This window comes from Morone saxatilis, unplaced genomic scaffold (genome assembly GCF_004916995.1).
Source record: "Morone saxatilis isolate NCDOM2014 unplaced genomic scaffold, NCSU_SB_2.0 Contig0, whole genome shotgun sequence".
Taxonomy (NCBI): domain Eukaryota; kingdom Metazoa; phylum Chordata; class Actinopteri; family Moronidae; genus Morone; species Morone saxatilis.
In genome coordinates this window covers 7,612,886-7,627,872 of record NW_023339650.1, presented here as the reverse complement: position 1 = coordinate 7,627,872, position 14,987 = coordinate 7,612,886, and the positions used below count along the sequence as shown (strand labels likewise).

Here is a 14,987-nt window from a genome sequence, read left to right as displayed (position 1 = left end):
CATCTTCATCGTCATTCATTAATATGGAGGCCGTGGCAGCGCATTATAAATAGCTGCTATTTTCATGTAACATTAATAGTAGAATGCAAACAACAGTAAACAGTGCCTTCAGATGATTTAATTTACATGTAATGAAAAAGCAATAGATGCAATGCAATTCTCCCTACATCCCTATTGCATATATTATCTTTTATGTGGAGCATCTCACTGACCTCACACAGGAAATATACAGCGGATACAGTGCATTCAGTGTATGCAGTAGAATTCTGGGCATACATGCTGTATTTTAAAGCCTCAACCACAGAACTGACCGGTAGCTGACTTCTATGACAGATGTTTATCCTCTCTGCTTGGGTTTATTTCAGCCGGGCTATGAATATTTATCAGCTCAAACTGTTGACTGAGCATTTTCTGAATGAATGTCGAGTTCTCCCACGTGTACTGTAAGCTACACCACTGCTCTTCTGTGCATCCACTAAGGAACTTGATAACTTCAAATAATTTAACACTTCAGAGAGCGTACCCACCTCACAGGAACAGCGAAGATGATCTCCTTTTTGTTTTAAATGCAACTGTGTGGCAGTTCGTATTTCTGCAGCAATACAAGCAGAGGAAAACACAATACTGCATTTTGATGTAAGTCTAGCCTAATTATTTGGCGAGGGGGGGGGCAATACAATTGATTCTGTTTTTTTCTCTTTTTTAGTCTTTAGGCAGTGTACCATTTTCCCTAGATACACACTACAAAGTGAATTCCAACTGTGCTCTGGGACACAGTGGTGAGACACAGGGATGTCCACAGGCAAAGGCCTTCAGTCATACTCTGTGATGCTAACCATAGCTCTACTGTATACACCTACTTTAGCCTTGGTCTAATTACTGTCAGCCAGACGATGGGGGTCATCGGTGTCTGCTTGTGTTGACATGTTGAGACTATAATAAATGGATGTCTATACACGTAGCAACACACACAAATTTACTACACTCAAACACACAGTGTACAGTGTTGTATTTGGTGTATGACTTTTAATGCTGTTATCAGCCCATTCTAACATCATTTCATTTTCCTCTCCTCTCCTCTCCTCTTGCCTCCTCTCGCCTCCACTGTTCCATCTGTGCCCTCTATATGAAAGGGAATAGTTGAGCAGGCCTGACAAAGGGCGGCACAGAGGAGGCAGAGGTGCTGAGGGAAGCTGAGCACTGCTGGAAGGGATTCCTATCTGTTTGTGTGTTCGTGTGTGTGTGAGAGTACATTTGTGTACATGTGTGTCAATTTCAATATACATTAGAGGAATGTAATATTCAAAAACATCAAATGTATGCATGAATGATAGCAAAGACATGCATTTGAATACTATATGTCATGCAAATTAAAGGAAGTATTTGCAATGTGAATTCACAATGTCATTAGATCTCATCTCGGAACCCATCTTTATATTTGTAACCACTAACTGTATTGTACTATTTAAAGTAGCTACAAGAAACTTTGATTTTGTGTTGATTCTGGCGGCCCTGTGAACAAAATGTTTCCACTGCCTGGTAGCAGGTGGTGGTGGCATTACTGTAAGAATGACTATAAAAATAGCTGATGGTCTTTTTTTTATTGATTTAGGTCATATAAATTATTTATTATTATTAAATTAAAAAATTAAATGAGAGATAGAGATAGTTAGTTCTGGGACATTTGATAGTTTAAGGATGTAATTATTGTGTAGGTGTTTGAATTTATTATCATTAGAAAAAGAAAAAGTAAAGAAAATAATTAAGTTGTCATATGTGTTTATCTCCTCTTTGTCTTAAAACAGTTCAGCACTGACTGGATCTGGCTCCTGCCCCTCACGCCTGTCCGACCGAGCCCGCCTGACCCTCCGCATGTTGCCGTCCGAGCTGGGCCTGCCGTTGCCGCGGCAACAACAGCCGCATAGTAGCTGGCGTGGCTCCGTTCGGCAGCTCGGCCTCATTATGCTGCTGCTGGCTTTGATGTGGTTTGTGAGGCTCTACCTGCATTACTGCAGCCAGTGGCTCTACCTCCAGGCCATAGCAGTTCCTGTCAACAAGTGAGTTTGCTTCCTTTGATATCGCCCTCAACGCACACATGCACGTAGGGAGTGTATGGATACACACACAGACCAGAACTACATAGACAATTTCTGAGCGCACACATTGCTGATGACATAAATCCCTTTACATGGAGAGCAGATACATACATAGATTACTGAAGCACATAGGCAAATTGCAGATGCACACACACACACACAACCACACACACACACATTTACAAGCAACACAACAAACATGTATGCAAGCTCAAACACACACATGCAAAGTGTGGTTCTGGTGAAATGGCATGTGGAGATGGAAAGAAGCAGAGGATGTGCAGAGTGTGTGTGTTGGCAAACATGCACACACACACACAAACACTCTGGATACGCCCAAATCATCTGTTTGGAATCTCCCCATTAACATTTTAACAAGACTCTCAATATTAACAAACCATTGCTGGGGGAGTTTGTTGATTTCACCACACGGCTTTAAGTCCCAAAAGGCTACATTATTTGGAAGGAATTTATTGTTATTATTTGGTACACAGCATTGATAATAAACAGCAATAAGATACCACAGAACTGTTAAATCACATCTCAATGGCATATGGTGCTGATTTAATTCATTCACAATAAAACAAGCTGGCTGCAAACATGCACACAAGCAGGTTTTTATTACAATAACATGGGGGTGCAAACATCACGTGTTAAATCATGGAAAGTGATAGAAGAAGGCTGACGGAGAAAAACAAATGTGGCTGAATAAAAAACAAAAAAGGATGGACTTAGGGGTTGGATAGGAGGTGAAAAAACAAAAATGCGAAAACAGAGGGGGTCAACGTCAGATGACAACTTCCACATGTCCGAATCTGCTGCTCTCCCTCCGAGCATTTCTCTCTCCATGCAATGGCCAGAGCTGGTGGTGCCCAGTGTGAGAGTGAGAGAGAGAGAGACCGAGTGACAGTCAGAGTGGCTAGTGCGATGACAGGCCTCCCTCCCTTTTTGTTTTTATCTCACCCACTTTTTTCCTCCTCTCTGACTCTCTTTGCCTCATCCTTCCCCCCATAATCCACCCTCGGACATCAGCAGACAGCAAGGTTTGCCCAGGAGCAATGGAGTCTCTGTCCATAGTGCTGCTTCACACACCTAAAGCTGAGCTCTCCTTTCTTCTCTTTTTGTTATTTTAACACTTTTACTTAACTAAAACTAAATGTAAAAGTACCCATCTGTGATATATATATACTATTATAAATTATAATATTGGACTGTTTGTGTGTAGGCAGCAGTATGAAGAAGCATAACGTTGTGGTTGACTACAGTCCTTGAATAAATGTACTTAGTTACTTTCAATGCACATTCCCTTGCAAAAGCACTGTACATGCTAAAACCAAATTACAAAAGTACCACAAGTTTTGACCTATCAACACACACATATGAAGAGACACAAGATTTGATTTAATATGGAATGATGCTGCCACCATCAATATTTGATATGAAATGATGCTGCCAATGTCAAAATGCAATGTCAAATTTATTAAAGTTTCATCGTATCATATCAAGATTCACTATAAATGAAATATTCCCCTGTCATTCTTGGAATTAGATTTAACGGTGTAATTTATCTGGAAAAGAGAATCCCACAGTGTTAAAAAATAACATTAAACTCTGTCTGTACCGGTCATGCAGTGAGGTAATATCGGTGCTCTGAAAGGACTTTTGGAGGGTTGAATCTGTGTGTTAGTAGATTTGCCTCAGATAAAGCACCAATGGACCTCCACTGTCAGATTAATGGACAGAATCTGAGAGACGCTTGACTCTTGGAGCAAATCAGATGGAAATTAATGAGCAAAAACTGGACCTCTCCTCTTCCACTACTGGCTCTGCCTCCTCCTGACTGATGGGAAGATTAAGAAACTCATGAGGCTTGTGGTAAATGTGGAGTCTAACTTACAATAGGGGGCTGGGAAAAGCACTCTCAAGTTTCCATCCGATTTGTGTTAACACAGGTGTTAATACCGATACTTGTAGATTGTCTTTTCAATTTTGTTTTTGTTTTTGGTGTTATTTTTTATTAAATTTGACGTCTATACAAATTATGAAACCAATTAAAGTTTTCTTTAAGCACATCACATGGGACCGGTAAGGCAAAAAACGCCAGTAAACCAGTCAATTATCATGTTAAATGTCATCAAACTCATTACATATGATTGAATCAACCACAAACATTATAACATAGTGTGTGAATTGCTGGAACCAATCACCCTTGAGCTGGAAAGCATCACAAACACAAATATACTACACGCATATTGACATGTGCACACACTTGCTCTAGTCTACTCACACACACATCTCCCGCCTCTGTTTCCTCTCCCGCCAGATTCCAGTTCTATGCGCACACGGTGGACCTCGTATACCAGAGTTCTTTGCTCCACACCCGGGAGGAGCTGGCGATGGTGGTGGTGGGTCCCCTGACCTTGAATGCAGTAACGTTCCTGCTGGTTCTGATCAGATGGGGCTGTCAACAGATATTTGGCTCACTCCCTTCCTTCACGTCAAAGTTTATCATGGCTCAGGGAGTGTGGACAGTCCTCGACCCCCTGGCAGTCTTTGCAGTGGACGCCGTCCTCGGGGTAAGTCACTTAAAAATAACTTGGACACTTGTGCACTTTAAATAGGAGTTCACTTTATCTTGGCAAAGTGACTTTAGATTACAAAAAAAGGGGGGAGGGGAGAGGGTGAGAAAGAAAATGTGCAAGGGTAGATGGGTGTCTTTTTTGGCAGTGGGTTGGATTTTGTCAGTAAGGAAGGCTGAAATGATTTGGACTGTTCAGAGTTGTCAGTCACTTGACAAGAAGAAGTTAATTTACACTGATATGGTTATGTCTCACCAAATAATTTATAGTTTATATTTGTACTTATTTTACTCAGTTTAAGATATAAGAAGTAAGAGTAACACCAGCTGACCAGTATGTGAAACCTAGTCCTTGAGCCATCATGTGGTTTTCCTTTGATCAATCTGTCCTGGCCAAGAGCTTCACCATATTGCAAATGTCCAGTCTCATACATCTAACAGTTACAGATTTGTCTTCTTTTTCTCCTTTTCTTTCAATCTCTGTCTCCTCAGCGTCTCGCCTACAGCCCAGACACACCGGTGGGTGATGCAGCCAAGCTTTACTGGCACTTCTATCGAGCCGACCAATCAGGTGGAGCGGGAGTGGTCATCACCCTCTTCCTCTACACAGTGCTTTTCCTGCTCTCCATCACAATCCTCACCATTTACCTGCTCAGGTGAGACACACAGGAAGATGGTGACCTGATCCAATGGCTATCACTTGGCTAACTGTGAATTTCACGTTTGTTTTCACCGTGCTGACCAATTACCATGAACAGAAATGAGCCACAAGCATCAGTCAGGTGCAACCGAAAAAGGAGCCAAGTTAATGTCTGTTTCCATAAATAGAATTGATTCTGGTTCCAATGAATCCAGTTCCTTTTCTGTTTCATGAAAGCTCATTCTCCCCTGACTTTAAGCTCTGTGTCTGACCTTCCTGGTGGCTAAAAAGCATTACAAAACAGCTCAAGCCGAGAATTATCATTTGGATATTTTTGAATTGACGCAGCCTGTAGGGACAGTCTGCCAATGAAGAGGAAGACCCATTCTGAAACACTCTGGCCCTCACCAGCCTACTATTCTCAAGCACCTGTTTAGAAATAACTATAAACTCTCCACCCATACATCTTCGTGCCATGTTCCCCATCCGCCATTTTTTCCCCTCTTTCCTCTGTCCACAGAAAAGCACAAAAAACAATCGAAATGAAAACAAATGTTGATTTAATCTATTTTGATTTTATAGTCGCATGGAATTACTTATGCAGTTATGCATCAACCTCACACATCTACACACAAACACACATTGAGTTATCAGACACAAAAGCGGAAATACACACACACACCGCACAGTTGCCTTTTTTGAATGTACCATACTCGGCAATTGGTTGGAAAAATTAAAGCGTTTCCAATTCAAAAGTTAGATGTGTTTTGATATAGCGTGAACATGTAACCCCCTTACATTATACGATTAAGCTGAATGTTTTGCATGGTTGGTATCGCTGCAGGTTTCATACAGACTAAAATTGACTGCATATACATGGTGGTGCACACACGTACTCACATCTTAACGCACTGTGTGTTCCACTCATGTCTTGCAGATTGAGGTCATCCATGCTGAAGCATTCACTTGCTAGCTTTGTATTATGGTTTAGCACCTCAGACTGTTTAAAAATGTCCTCTTCAGAGCTGTTAGAAGCTTCCTGATTAGTAGGAATGAACGGTAAAAACAAAACATTCAGTAAGAATCTCTCACTGGCTGAGTTAAACATAGCTTTTTTGTCAGTTTTAGAAAATTACAGGAGATTGACACTCTGTTGCAATGCGAGGGCGGACATAAACACAGCAGAACCACTGCTTCCAAATGTCCAGCTTAAAAGATGACTATTGCACTTTTTAAATAATAAGAGGACATCATTCTTTGCAGTATGGAAGTAAAAAAAAGTAGAAGGGCGGGTGATAAATTACTGAATAATGTAACTCAGTATTCATCCAAGGTGTGTTCTCCCACCCTCATATAAGACCAAATTCCATTACCGGCTTAAAATGTAAGAAAACCCTTATTGAATTAATCAGTTTGAGATTGGCGGCCGAGGAGAGGGTGCCATCTAATTTCAGTAAGCGGGACGCTTATCGGGCTCCAGCTAAATGGACAATATTAAAACAGCAGCCGGGAATAATGACTTCTGCCACTCAACCGCCACACGGGTTTGTATTGAATGTAGGCCACGAGGCTGAAGCAAGGCTGATAATTTTATGGGTTACAGTTTCCTATTGGCTGCAAGGAAGGGGCTCTGACACAGAGCATGACCTATTTCTAAAAAAATGCCTCAGGCTATATGTATAGATAGAATGGACTGTTATCCTTTTTTAATTACATTTTAGGCAGCCTTTATTCACTGGCTGCGAAAATACACATCAGTGATGCGTTTTACACCTCTATTCTCCCTGAAACTTCATAAACACCAAAGAGAGTGATGTTACACTGATAATGGCGCAGTTAAATCCAAATTATTACATGGTTCAAGACTAAACAAAAATGTCTTAGATTGCGTTCCCTTGTGCAATTACTTTGCTTCTCTGTTTGTGTGGGTGTCTGTGTTAAAAGATATTCAGTACACAAGTTTGCATGATTATATGTATAGATGGGTGACAAATTAAATGAAAAACCTGAATGAATGAGTGGAGAAACATGACATACTGGACTTGAGGGGTCATTGAAAGGTTTTATGAGAATGAAAATGATGTGGATCAATTGAACACCTATGGGAGCATGGAGAGGGTTCCAGAGACTAAGAGATTTGTGTTGGTTTTTCCTTTAAATTGTCACCCATCTACACATGCAACATACAGTTTACAGTGACTTAGGGGTAAGGGGCCAGTGAGACACCATAGCCATAGCCAAGTCATTCGATGATCACCTCTCCGTAAATGAAAAATGCACTGATTGGCTGATCTTGTGAAATTAATGTGTACTGGTATGAGATTGGAAAGTAGGACACTCTTCTATTGTTTGGCAATTAAAGCTAAATTCAGTTTGAATGCATTTAATGTACACAGGTTTCCTACACAAAAATAACCTTCCTTTTTTATCCACCATAGACGTGTTGTCATGAATATTCTGCTAAAATGTATTCCATAAGTTAACACATGTCCTTAAGGTGACCCCTATACTGAAGAAGAGCTGATGAGAGCCTTATCATCCAGGTCATACCCCAGATATAAGTAACACAAACTTACATTCAGGGCACTTCCAACACTAAGGGAAATGAGCCAGTTTTGAAGCACAGGATACAAAGATGGTGAATTCCTCCAAGAGAGAGGCCGCATAAATGAATGAGAAGCACAATTCAAGTGTAGGATGAAAATGAATGCATGCTATTCCTGTGTCTGAGGTCAGGATTCTACAAACATCCCTCTCCCAAGAGCGATGGGGAATGATGCTGAGTTCAAAGCTTCGTACCAGCTTCTTGTATAAATCCCGGTCTCCTTGATGTTGGTTTTATTTGAGAGTTGATTACCCTCTGACAGACTAGAATCTCTATGGAAGGGCACAAGGTCTTCTGGTTTTGATGGTCAGCCAAGGCATTTGTTTACAGACATGGTGATTCTTTTTAGAGGTTGGCTGCATGCACCCTTGTGTGGCAAAAGAAAAATAACACTTTGGTGATGTGCGCTCATCTGGAGGTATGAATCAATATGCCTTCTGCCGTGCCGAACGTTTTTCTTGTGACTCAGTCCGGTCTCTCCAGACACATCTGCAACCAGCACGTCCGTTGCATCTGCCATCTTTGAAGCTCTAGCATTAACACTGAAGAAGAATATCCCAGGATCTGACTCCCACACATTAACAGATGTACAGCCACGCAGACACACAGCCAAACACAGACACTGATACAGTCAGCTTGTGTTAACAAAGTGCTTCCCACTCACAGGCCAATTTGTTTGATTCCTTTTGCTCTTTCATTGTGTTTGAATTGATGTATTATACTTACACTGCAAACATGCTTTGTGTAATCAATAGAAGATTCATGTGTTCTTCCAGCGAGTTGGGATCATCGGGATTTGACCTGTTCTATAAAAGCCAGCCAATATGACAGTGAAAAAGAGGACATAATGCTGTTTGGCACGGAGGTAGCCACCCAGCTAGTTATCCACAATTATCATCTTTGACACGAGGGAAAGATGCATGTATTTTCCTTGCTTTGACATTTGACCCTATGTGACCTTTACAGGGCAAAGACAGTGATTCAGCATGGCGTCACTCCTGCTACCACTTCCCCCTCCTCACTTCTTCTCTCACACCACAACTTCTAGATTCCACAACGATGGTCGCATGCTAGACATCTTTCAGCGGCTCACAGCCAAGGAGGGGGCATACTTCCTGCCTCAAGACCTGGAGTTGTCCAATCAGGAACTGAGCTACATTGTCAAAAAGGCGGAGCAGTGGAGAGGCTTCAATGGGGAGAGGCGCAAGGTAAGCATCTTACTACACTGCAGTTTCTCCTTTCTCTCTAGACAATGCTCCTCTCCTCAAACCCTTGGAGATTAATTGGGCTAATGGATGTTTTCTTAACAAGACGATGAGCCAAAAGGTCACTGATACTAAGCTGTTAGATTGGTCTGCGTATAGAGGAGGAATTACAGTTGGTTGTTTGTAACCCCAGGAGGTTTTACTCATGTTGCAACGCTGAAGGAAAGACAGGATGAGCGTCATACTGAAAGGACATTTAATGGCAGCCATGATGGAACCAGGCTGTTCATCAATACCACATTCAATTGGGTCACTTTAACGAAGATATTACGTCCGAGAGGATGTATAGAATAGGCTCATTTTATATCATTACATTTTCCTTAGTTACATTTCAGAAAGCTGAGAATTCATCTCAGAGGTCTTTAGCTTCATTCTAATTAGTACAAGATAATTACCAAAACAGAAACTCGGCTAGCGGGCTGCCTGATTAGTCTGTGGAAACCAATTTCCGAAGATATTTCATTAAAGAAAGACTGCTCAATCAACACATACTGGGGTGCATATGCATATGCTACACTGGGCATTCTCTTAATATGGACAACTTGGTGTCATGGGCAATGCAAGATTCCATTTCGCATAAATGCATGTCCCCATGAAATTACTATTGCTGTGTAGAAGCTGCCGCATGTTTGACAGCCCAGCGTAGGTCGATGGTGATGACACAGGGAAGGGCAGTGTATTAGCACTGAGCCTACACCCGATGTAAAATCTTTGCATAGTGATTGAAAATGTGACTTGTTGAGATAAGGGAAATGGAACACAGCGATCAAACTGCAGCCCCCTTTAATTTATTCTCTAGGATTTGTTAGTGGCACACATCGCTCGGTGTTCTCCGTGTTCATTAACTCCCTTGCTCTTTGCTCGCACAAGTTCAAATGGCTGTAAAAGGGGTAAAAATGGAACCAGAAACTCCAGTAGATTCTCTGTTTCTGGTGAAAAATGGACTGGCTTTTAAGAAATGATGCACCATTTTGTCTCACAGGGGAGTAAAAACAAGCTTGACTAATCCAGAAATGTTTTGTGAGGGTTAAGGTAGTTAATATTTGTATGACTGCTAATTACTAGAAAATCAACTTCCTCTGGGAAACCCTACTTTGAGAAATCAGTCTAAACTGTTAAGGTCTACAGTCTGAATGGAGGCAATCTGCATCTTTACAAACACAATTAGAGGCAGACATTTCACAGAAAATTCTCAAGAACCGATTGACAGTGTGACAATTTGTCACACAAACAGGAATAATGATTGCAGTTGGTATGTTAACAAGTTAGTCTGTGTTGATCTGCTATGCCACAACCTTTACTGAGCACTATGTGCCATCATAGAAAGCTTAACAATGCTAGAATAGACATTTTGACTCAACATACTATCAGTAGATGACCTCACATCCTGTATTCTTGATTGAGAATCTTATAAAAACTGAGTTCATGAATACGAGAGAAGATGATGACTATTGTTTACACTGTTGGTACTTGAAAAAGGCAAATGTATCTTATTTGAAACAATAAAGCAATCAATCAATATGATATTAAATTCATAAGATAAGACGTGCATAACTTACAACATACATAGTGTTTTTCCCCCAAGTCCTATTATTTTACACCTGTCTTGTAAGCCTTAATGAACTGCAACCCTGGCTCTGAGAGGTGACTACACTACTGCTAATGGGATGGTGATGGACCTGTTTATTGGGAGAAAATTGAACCTCCCAATGTTTGGAGACTTTGGAAGAAATTACACCCCCAAAGTTTGTGATTAAGAAAATGCTTCATTTAGCTACTGATGGCCTCTTGCTGTGGTGGCACTGCTAAATCATCCTTGCATTACTGCATATCTCCCTGCAAAGCAACAATTATAGCATACTTCATATTGTCCCTAATTTGGCATTATTAAACTGATAAAATGCTAACACGTTAACATGTTATACAGCATGATGAAAATTTAGGGTTATTGCATTTTATGATTTTTACATTATTCAAGCCAGCCATTTTTCATCAGAATAAGATGGGCCTTGCCATTATTTCATAATTATTGTAACAATTTCTCCTGTGAAAAGGGTCACTTTCCTAACTCAGCAAAGACATATCCCTATTAGACTAATTTGCCTACATGCAAATTTTTGTCATTTTTCCCTCATTAACTATTTATCATAGACAGGAAAAAAATATATTCATGAAGGCGAGCAAAGGAGCAGCCCGACAGAGCTGAAACTAATATTTTGCAACTCTAATGATTTTTTGCATCCTTAATTAGATAGAATAAGGTTGATATGATTAGGTCAGGATGTAGTGTTTTTCATTAAAAATACATTTCAGAAACTGTATTCCAAATGTGCCCTTGCAATTAAATAATGAATCTGACGCATTCCTTATTACGGACCCAATTAATATCAGAGGCAAGGGCGTAATTTTAATAACACTGGGCCACAAGGCCTTCATTAGCTGAGTGAGAGAAAGGAGGGATGAGGAGAAGGAAAACAAGGCACTCACAGGAACAGCTGCAGTCTGATATTGAGCCAATTTTAGAAAGTTATTGAACAGTACACTCTTAAAAGGATAATGTATGACATTTTCAACAAATCAGATTTGGAACAAATAGGAACTGCAAATACCTCTTGTTTGTTTTAGCCTAATTTGAAACCACTTATATGTCAGGTGCTAGACAGAGCAACTCAAAATCATTTAGAGAATCACAAGCGAAAGTATTTTAAGGTTAATCTAATTTGATTTAGGTTATAACATGCAGCAGCAATTGTACTTCTATAGCACCTTACAGAGATGTTTAAGCTGCACTGGATCACAGGTAGCAATTTGTTGCTTGACTGTGCATCAGTCAGGAAACATTTAATAGAAACAAGTTAGAAATCTGTCAGCCAGTTTTCACTATGCTTGACCAGGCAACACACTTTATGCCTGACATTTCAGGGTTTCTTGTACCTTAACTGTCATCACTGGTCACATTACCTGCAGTATCAACTATAATGGAAAAACTCATTAATGGGACAAGCTAATTATTCATTATTTTTTTACACAAAAAGACATAAGAGAACATAAATTGGCATTAATGGATGAAATGTATGCAATGTGCAAAGCATCAAAGATTTCCCACTCTCATGTGTATCAAAGTATTTCTGATTCTGATTCTGATTCTGATGAAATTAGTACTGTTTACACTAGACAACAACACAATACAGGGTAAAGTCAAAGCAAATAAAAAAAAATGCAAAAATGATTATAATCAATTAGGTTGAAACTAGTTTTCTGGATGTGCTGTGCTGTAACTTAGAACTGTCTCTGATGCTGTATCTCCCTCCAGCAGTGAAACAATAAAAAAAAAATCCACATTCAATAACTAACCTGCAAATGGCCTATTATTATCAAACTTGTAATTTTCACAAGGCAGTCATAAAACATAATCTAATTTTTACTTTCTCACCAATTAACTTTATATTATAGATTCCTTCATGCCATATGATCATTTGAGTTGCTTCAAGGTTTAAACATTACTCTCAGGTTAAGATGTCAGCAGTAGAGCTTACTGGCTAAGCAAAGAGGGTGAATGAGTCAGGGACCAATCAACTTCTGTCCTCTTTAATTTGATCACAGGAAGGAAGGAAAAAGAATGAGTTTCCGTCAAAGATCAGTAGCCCCAAGTGTTGTGGATAACAGCTGAGAGAGGGGGCATTAGCTCACACACCAATTATGGTATTTTTCATAATTGAAATTCTTTAAGACTTACCTCACACTTTTTGTACCACACTGCTATCTACATATGTAGAAGATGTCACACATTCTGCACTTAGTGTGCTTTTGTTCCATTCTTGCTTCAACCACAAGAGAAATTGTTTGGAGATTATACTTGTGTTTTCTTATGTTCATTTTTGTAATATTATTATATCTTTATGGAGAAGTGTGGTTGATTGGACACTTAAGGCCCCTGTCCAAGAATAAGAATAAGAAGAATACACTCAACGTAAAGTACATGTCTTTATATATAATTGCTGTGGTTCAAAGTCAAAAACATGTAGAAAGAGATTGCAGCCAGAGCCATTTTTAAGAGCAAACTGCCAGTGAAAGGTCCAGTAGGATTTAGTGGCATCTAGTGGTGTAGTTGCAGATTTCAAACCCCTCACTTCCCCCTCCCCTTCCAAGCACGAGGGAGAATGTTTGGTTTGTCCCTTCTTGGCTACTGTAGTAACATGGCGGTTCAACATGGCAGATTGCATAGACGACAACCCACTGCATCTGTAGATGTAAAAGGCTCATTCTATGGTAACAAAAACATAATTATTCCTCTATTTAGGTGATTATACACTAATGAAAACTATTATGAATATATCATTCCATTTATGCAATAGATCCTCCTAAATGTTACGCTCTGGACCTTTAAGGGAACTGTGACTGTCATAGTTTTTAGGATGGTTTAGCATGGAGGTTAACAAAACCTGTGGAATAAACTTAGGTTTTGATAGGTAACTGCATGCAACACTGCAGATTAGTCCATTACAGGTACATTTTTCCAAAATGAAACAAACAAAGATCTTCTCTTTCCTAGTGCTTTCAGTGCTATCATGCTCTGAGCTAGTGAGTGTGCTAGCATGCTCCACATCATGCTAGTGGTTCAGTAATGAGCCCCATTAATTATGTAAAGGCAGTGATGCAGATGGACCTAATTAATTGTCTCCCGTCACCCTCTTGATTACTGTACCTGGAAGGGAGGTGTTAATTTCTGTAATACTTAAGCAGGTACGCAAACTGTTTTGTCAGAGCCACCGCCATGACAATGACAGAGTAGAGCGCCAGCTTACCCGCTGCAAAGCTCTTCTCCTGTTAATTCACCAAAAGGAAACTTTCCCAGTGGTGGTGGTGACATTGTGATAATTGAAGGAGAGAGGCAGAGATTAAAAGAAGTGGGGAATGAGGGAGGGAGTAGAGAGGGGGTTTGTGTGGTGGCCCTGGAGATGTTTTCGCAACCTGATTGCATCAACATTTGCGTACCTTCGTGCCGTTTGTCTCCGTATGTCTAGGTAATGGGTTACCAGCGGGCGAGTTTGGGAACACCCAAGGTGCTTTGCAACAGCAGTGTGGTTGGTGGGGAGTAAACCTGTTGAGAGTCAAACAGCACAGATTGGAGTGGTAATGATAACCCTGAGTCTGGGAGGCTGGCTGTTAATCATATATGATGTGTTTTCCATCTTAATGTACCACCTGACCAGAGAGATACGAGGGCCATTATTTGTCCTACCAATTACTTTGTGAAAAAAAAGAACATTGTTAGCTTTGCAAAAGTTAATTTGGAAATATTCTTCAATATTTCCTCTTGCCTTTCACACAAAATAATATGATGTAGCTTCAGTTTGTTTAGGCCTCTTTAGAATTGATGTATTACTATGAATTAGGAGTTTTAACATCATAAAATCTCCATGGCCTATAAACTCTTTACAATTAAGCAATTCAGTTGAAACTCAGGAAAACAATACAAAGCAGCACTCATCCGTGTTGCTGTGGAAATGGTACAGTAAAGTAGTAAAGTGAGTACGAGGCCACCTGAGATGCAAATCTAAACTCAAGTAAAGGAAGAAGAAGCTTTGGAGAGGAAGGTGGACAGAGGGAGCAGTAGGCCGTGACAGGATACACAGGAACCGCTGTCACATAATAATAGAACCCTCAGCTCCTGAACAGGAACCCATAACAGCAACACAGGAACACCAGGAGAGGAGAGGAGAAGCTGAGTGCTTCAGTAGCACAGGAGGGGTCGTCTAGAGTCAGAGGGCAACTACTGGTCTACGGTGTGTGTGTGTGTGTG

The 14,987-nt window shown here is 40.3% G+C and overlaps 1 protein-coding gene across 1 annotated transcript in view; it reads left to right on the top strand.

The window, feature by feature from the left end:
* The window catches only part of ofcc1 (orofacial cleft 1 candidate 1), a 106,293-nt gene that overhangs the window by 74,873 nt on the left and 16,433 nt on the right, over nucleotides 1–14,987 (top strand). The window contains 4 exon segments of the mRNA XM_035656580.1: nucleotides 1,806–2,057; nucleotides 4,420–4,672; nucleotides 5,167–5,330; nucleotides 8,968–9,127. Of these exon segments, the coding sequence (XP_035512473.1) occupies nucleotides 1,806–2,057; nucleotides 4,420–4,672; nucleotides 5,167–5,330; nucleotides 8,968–9,127 (829 nt within the window).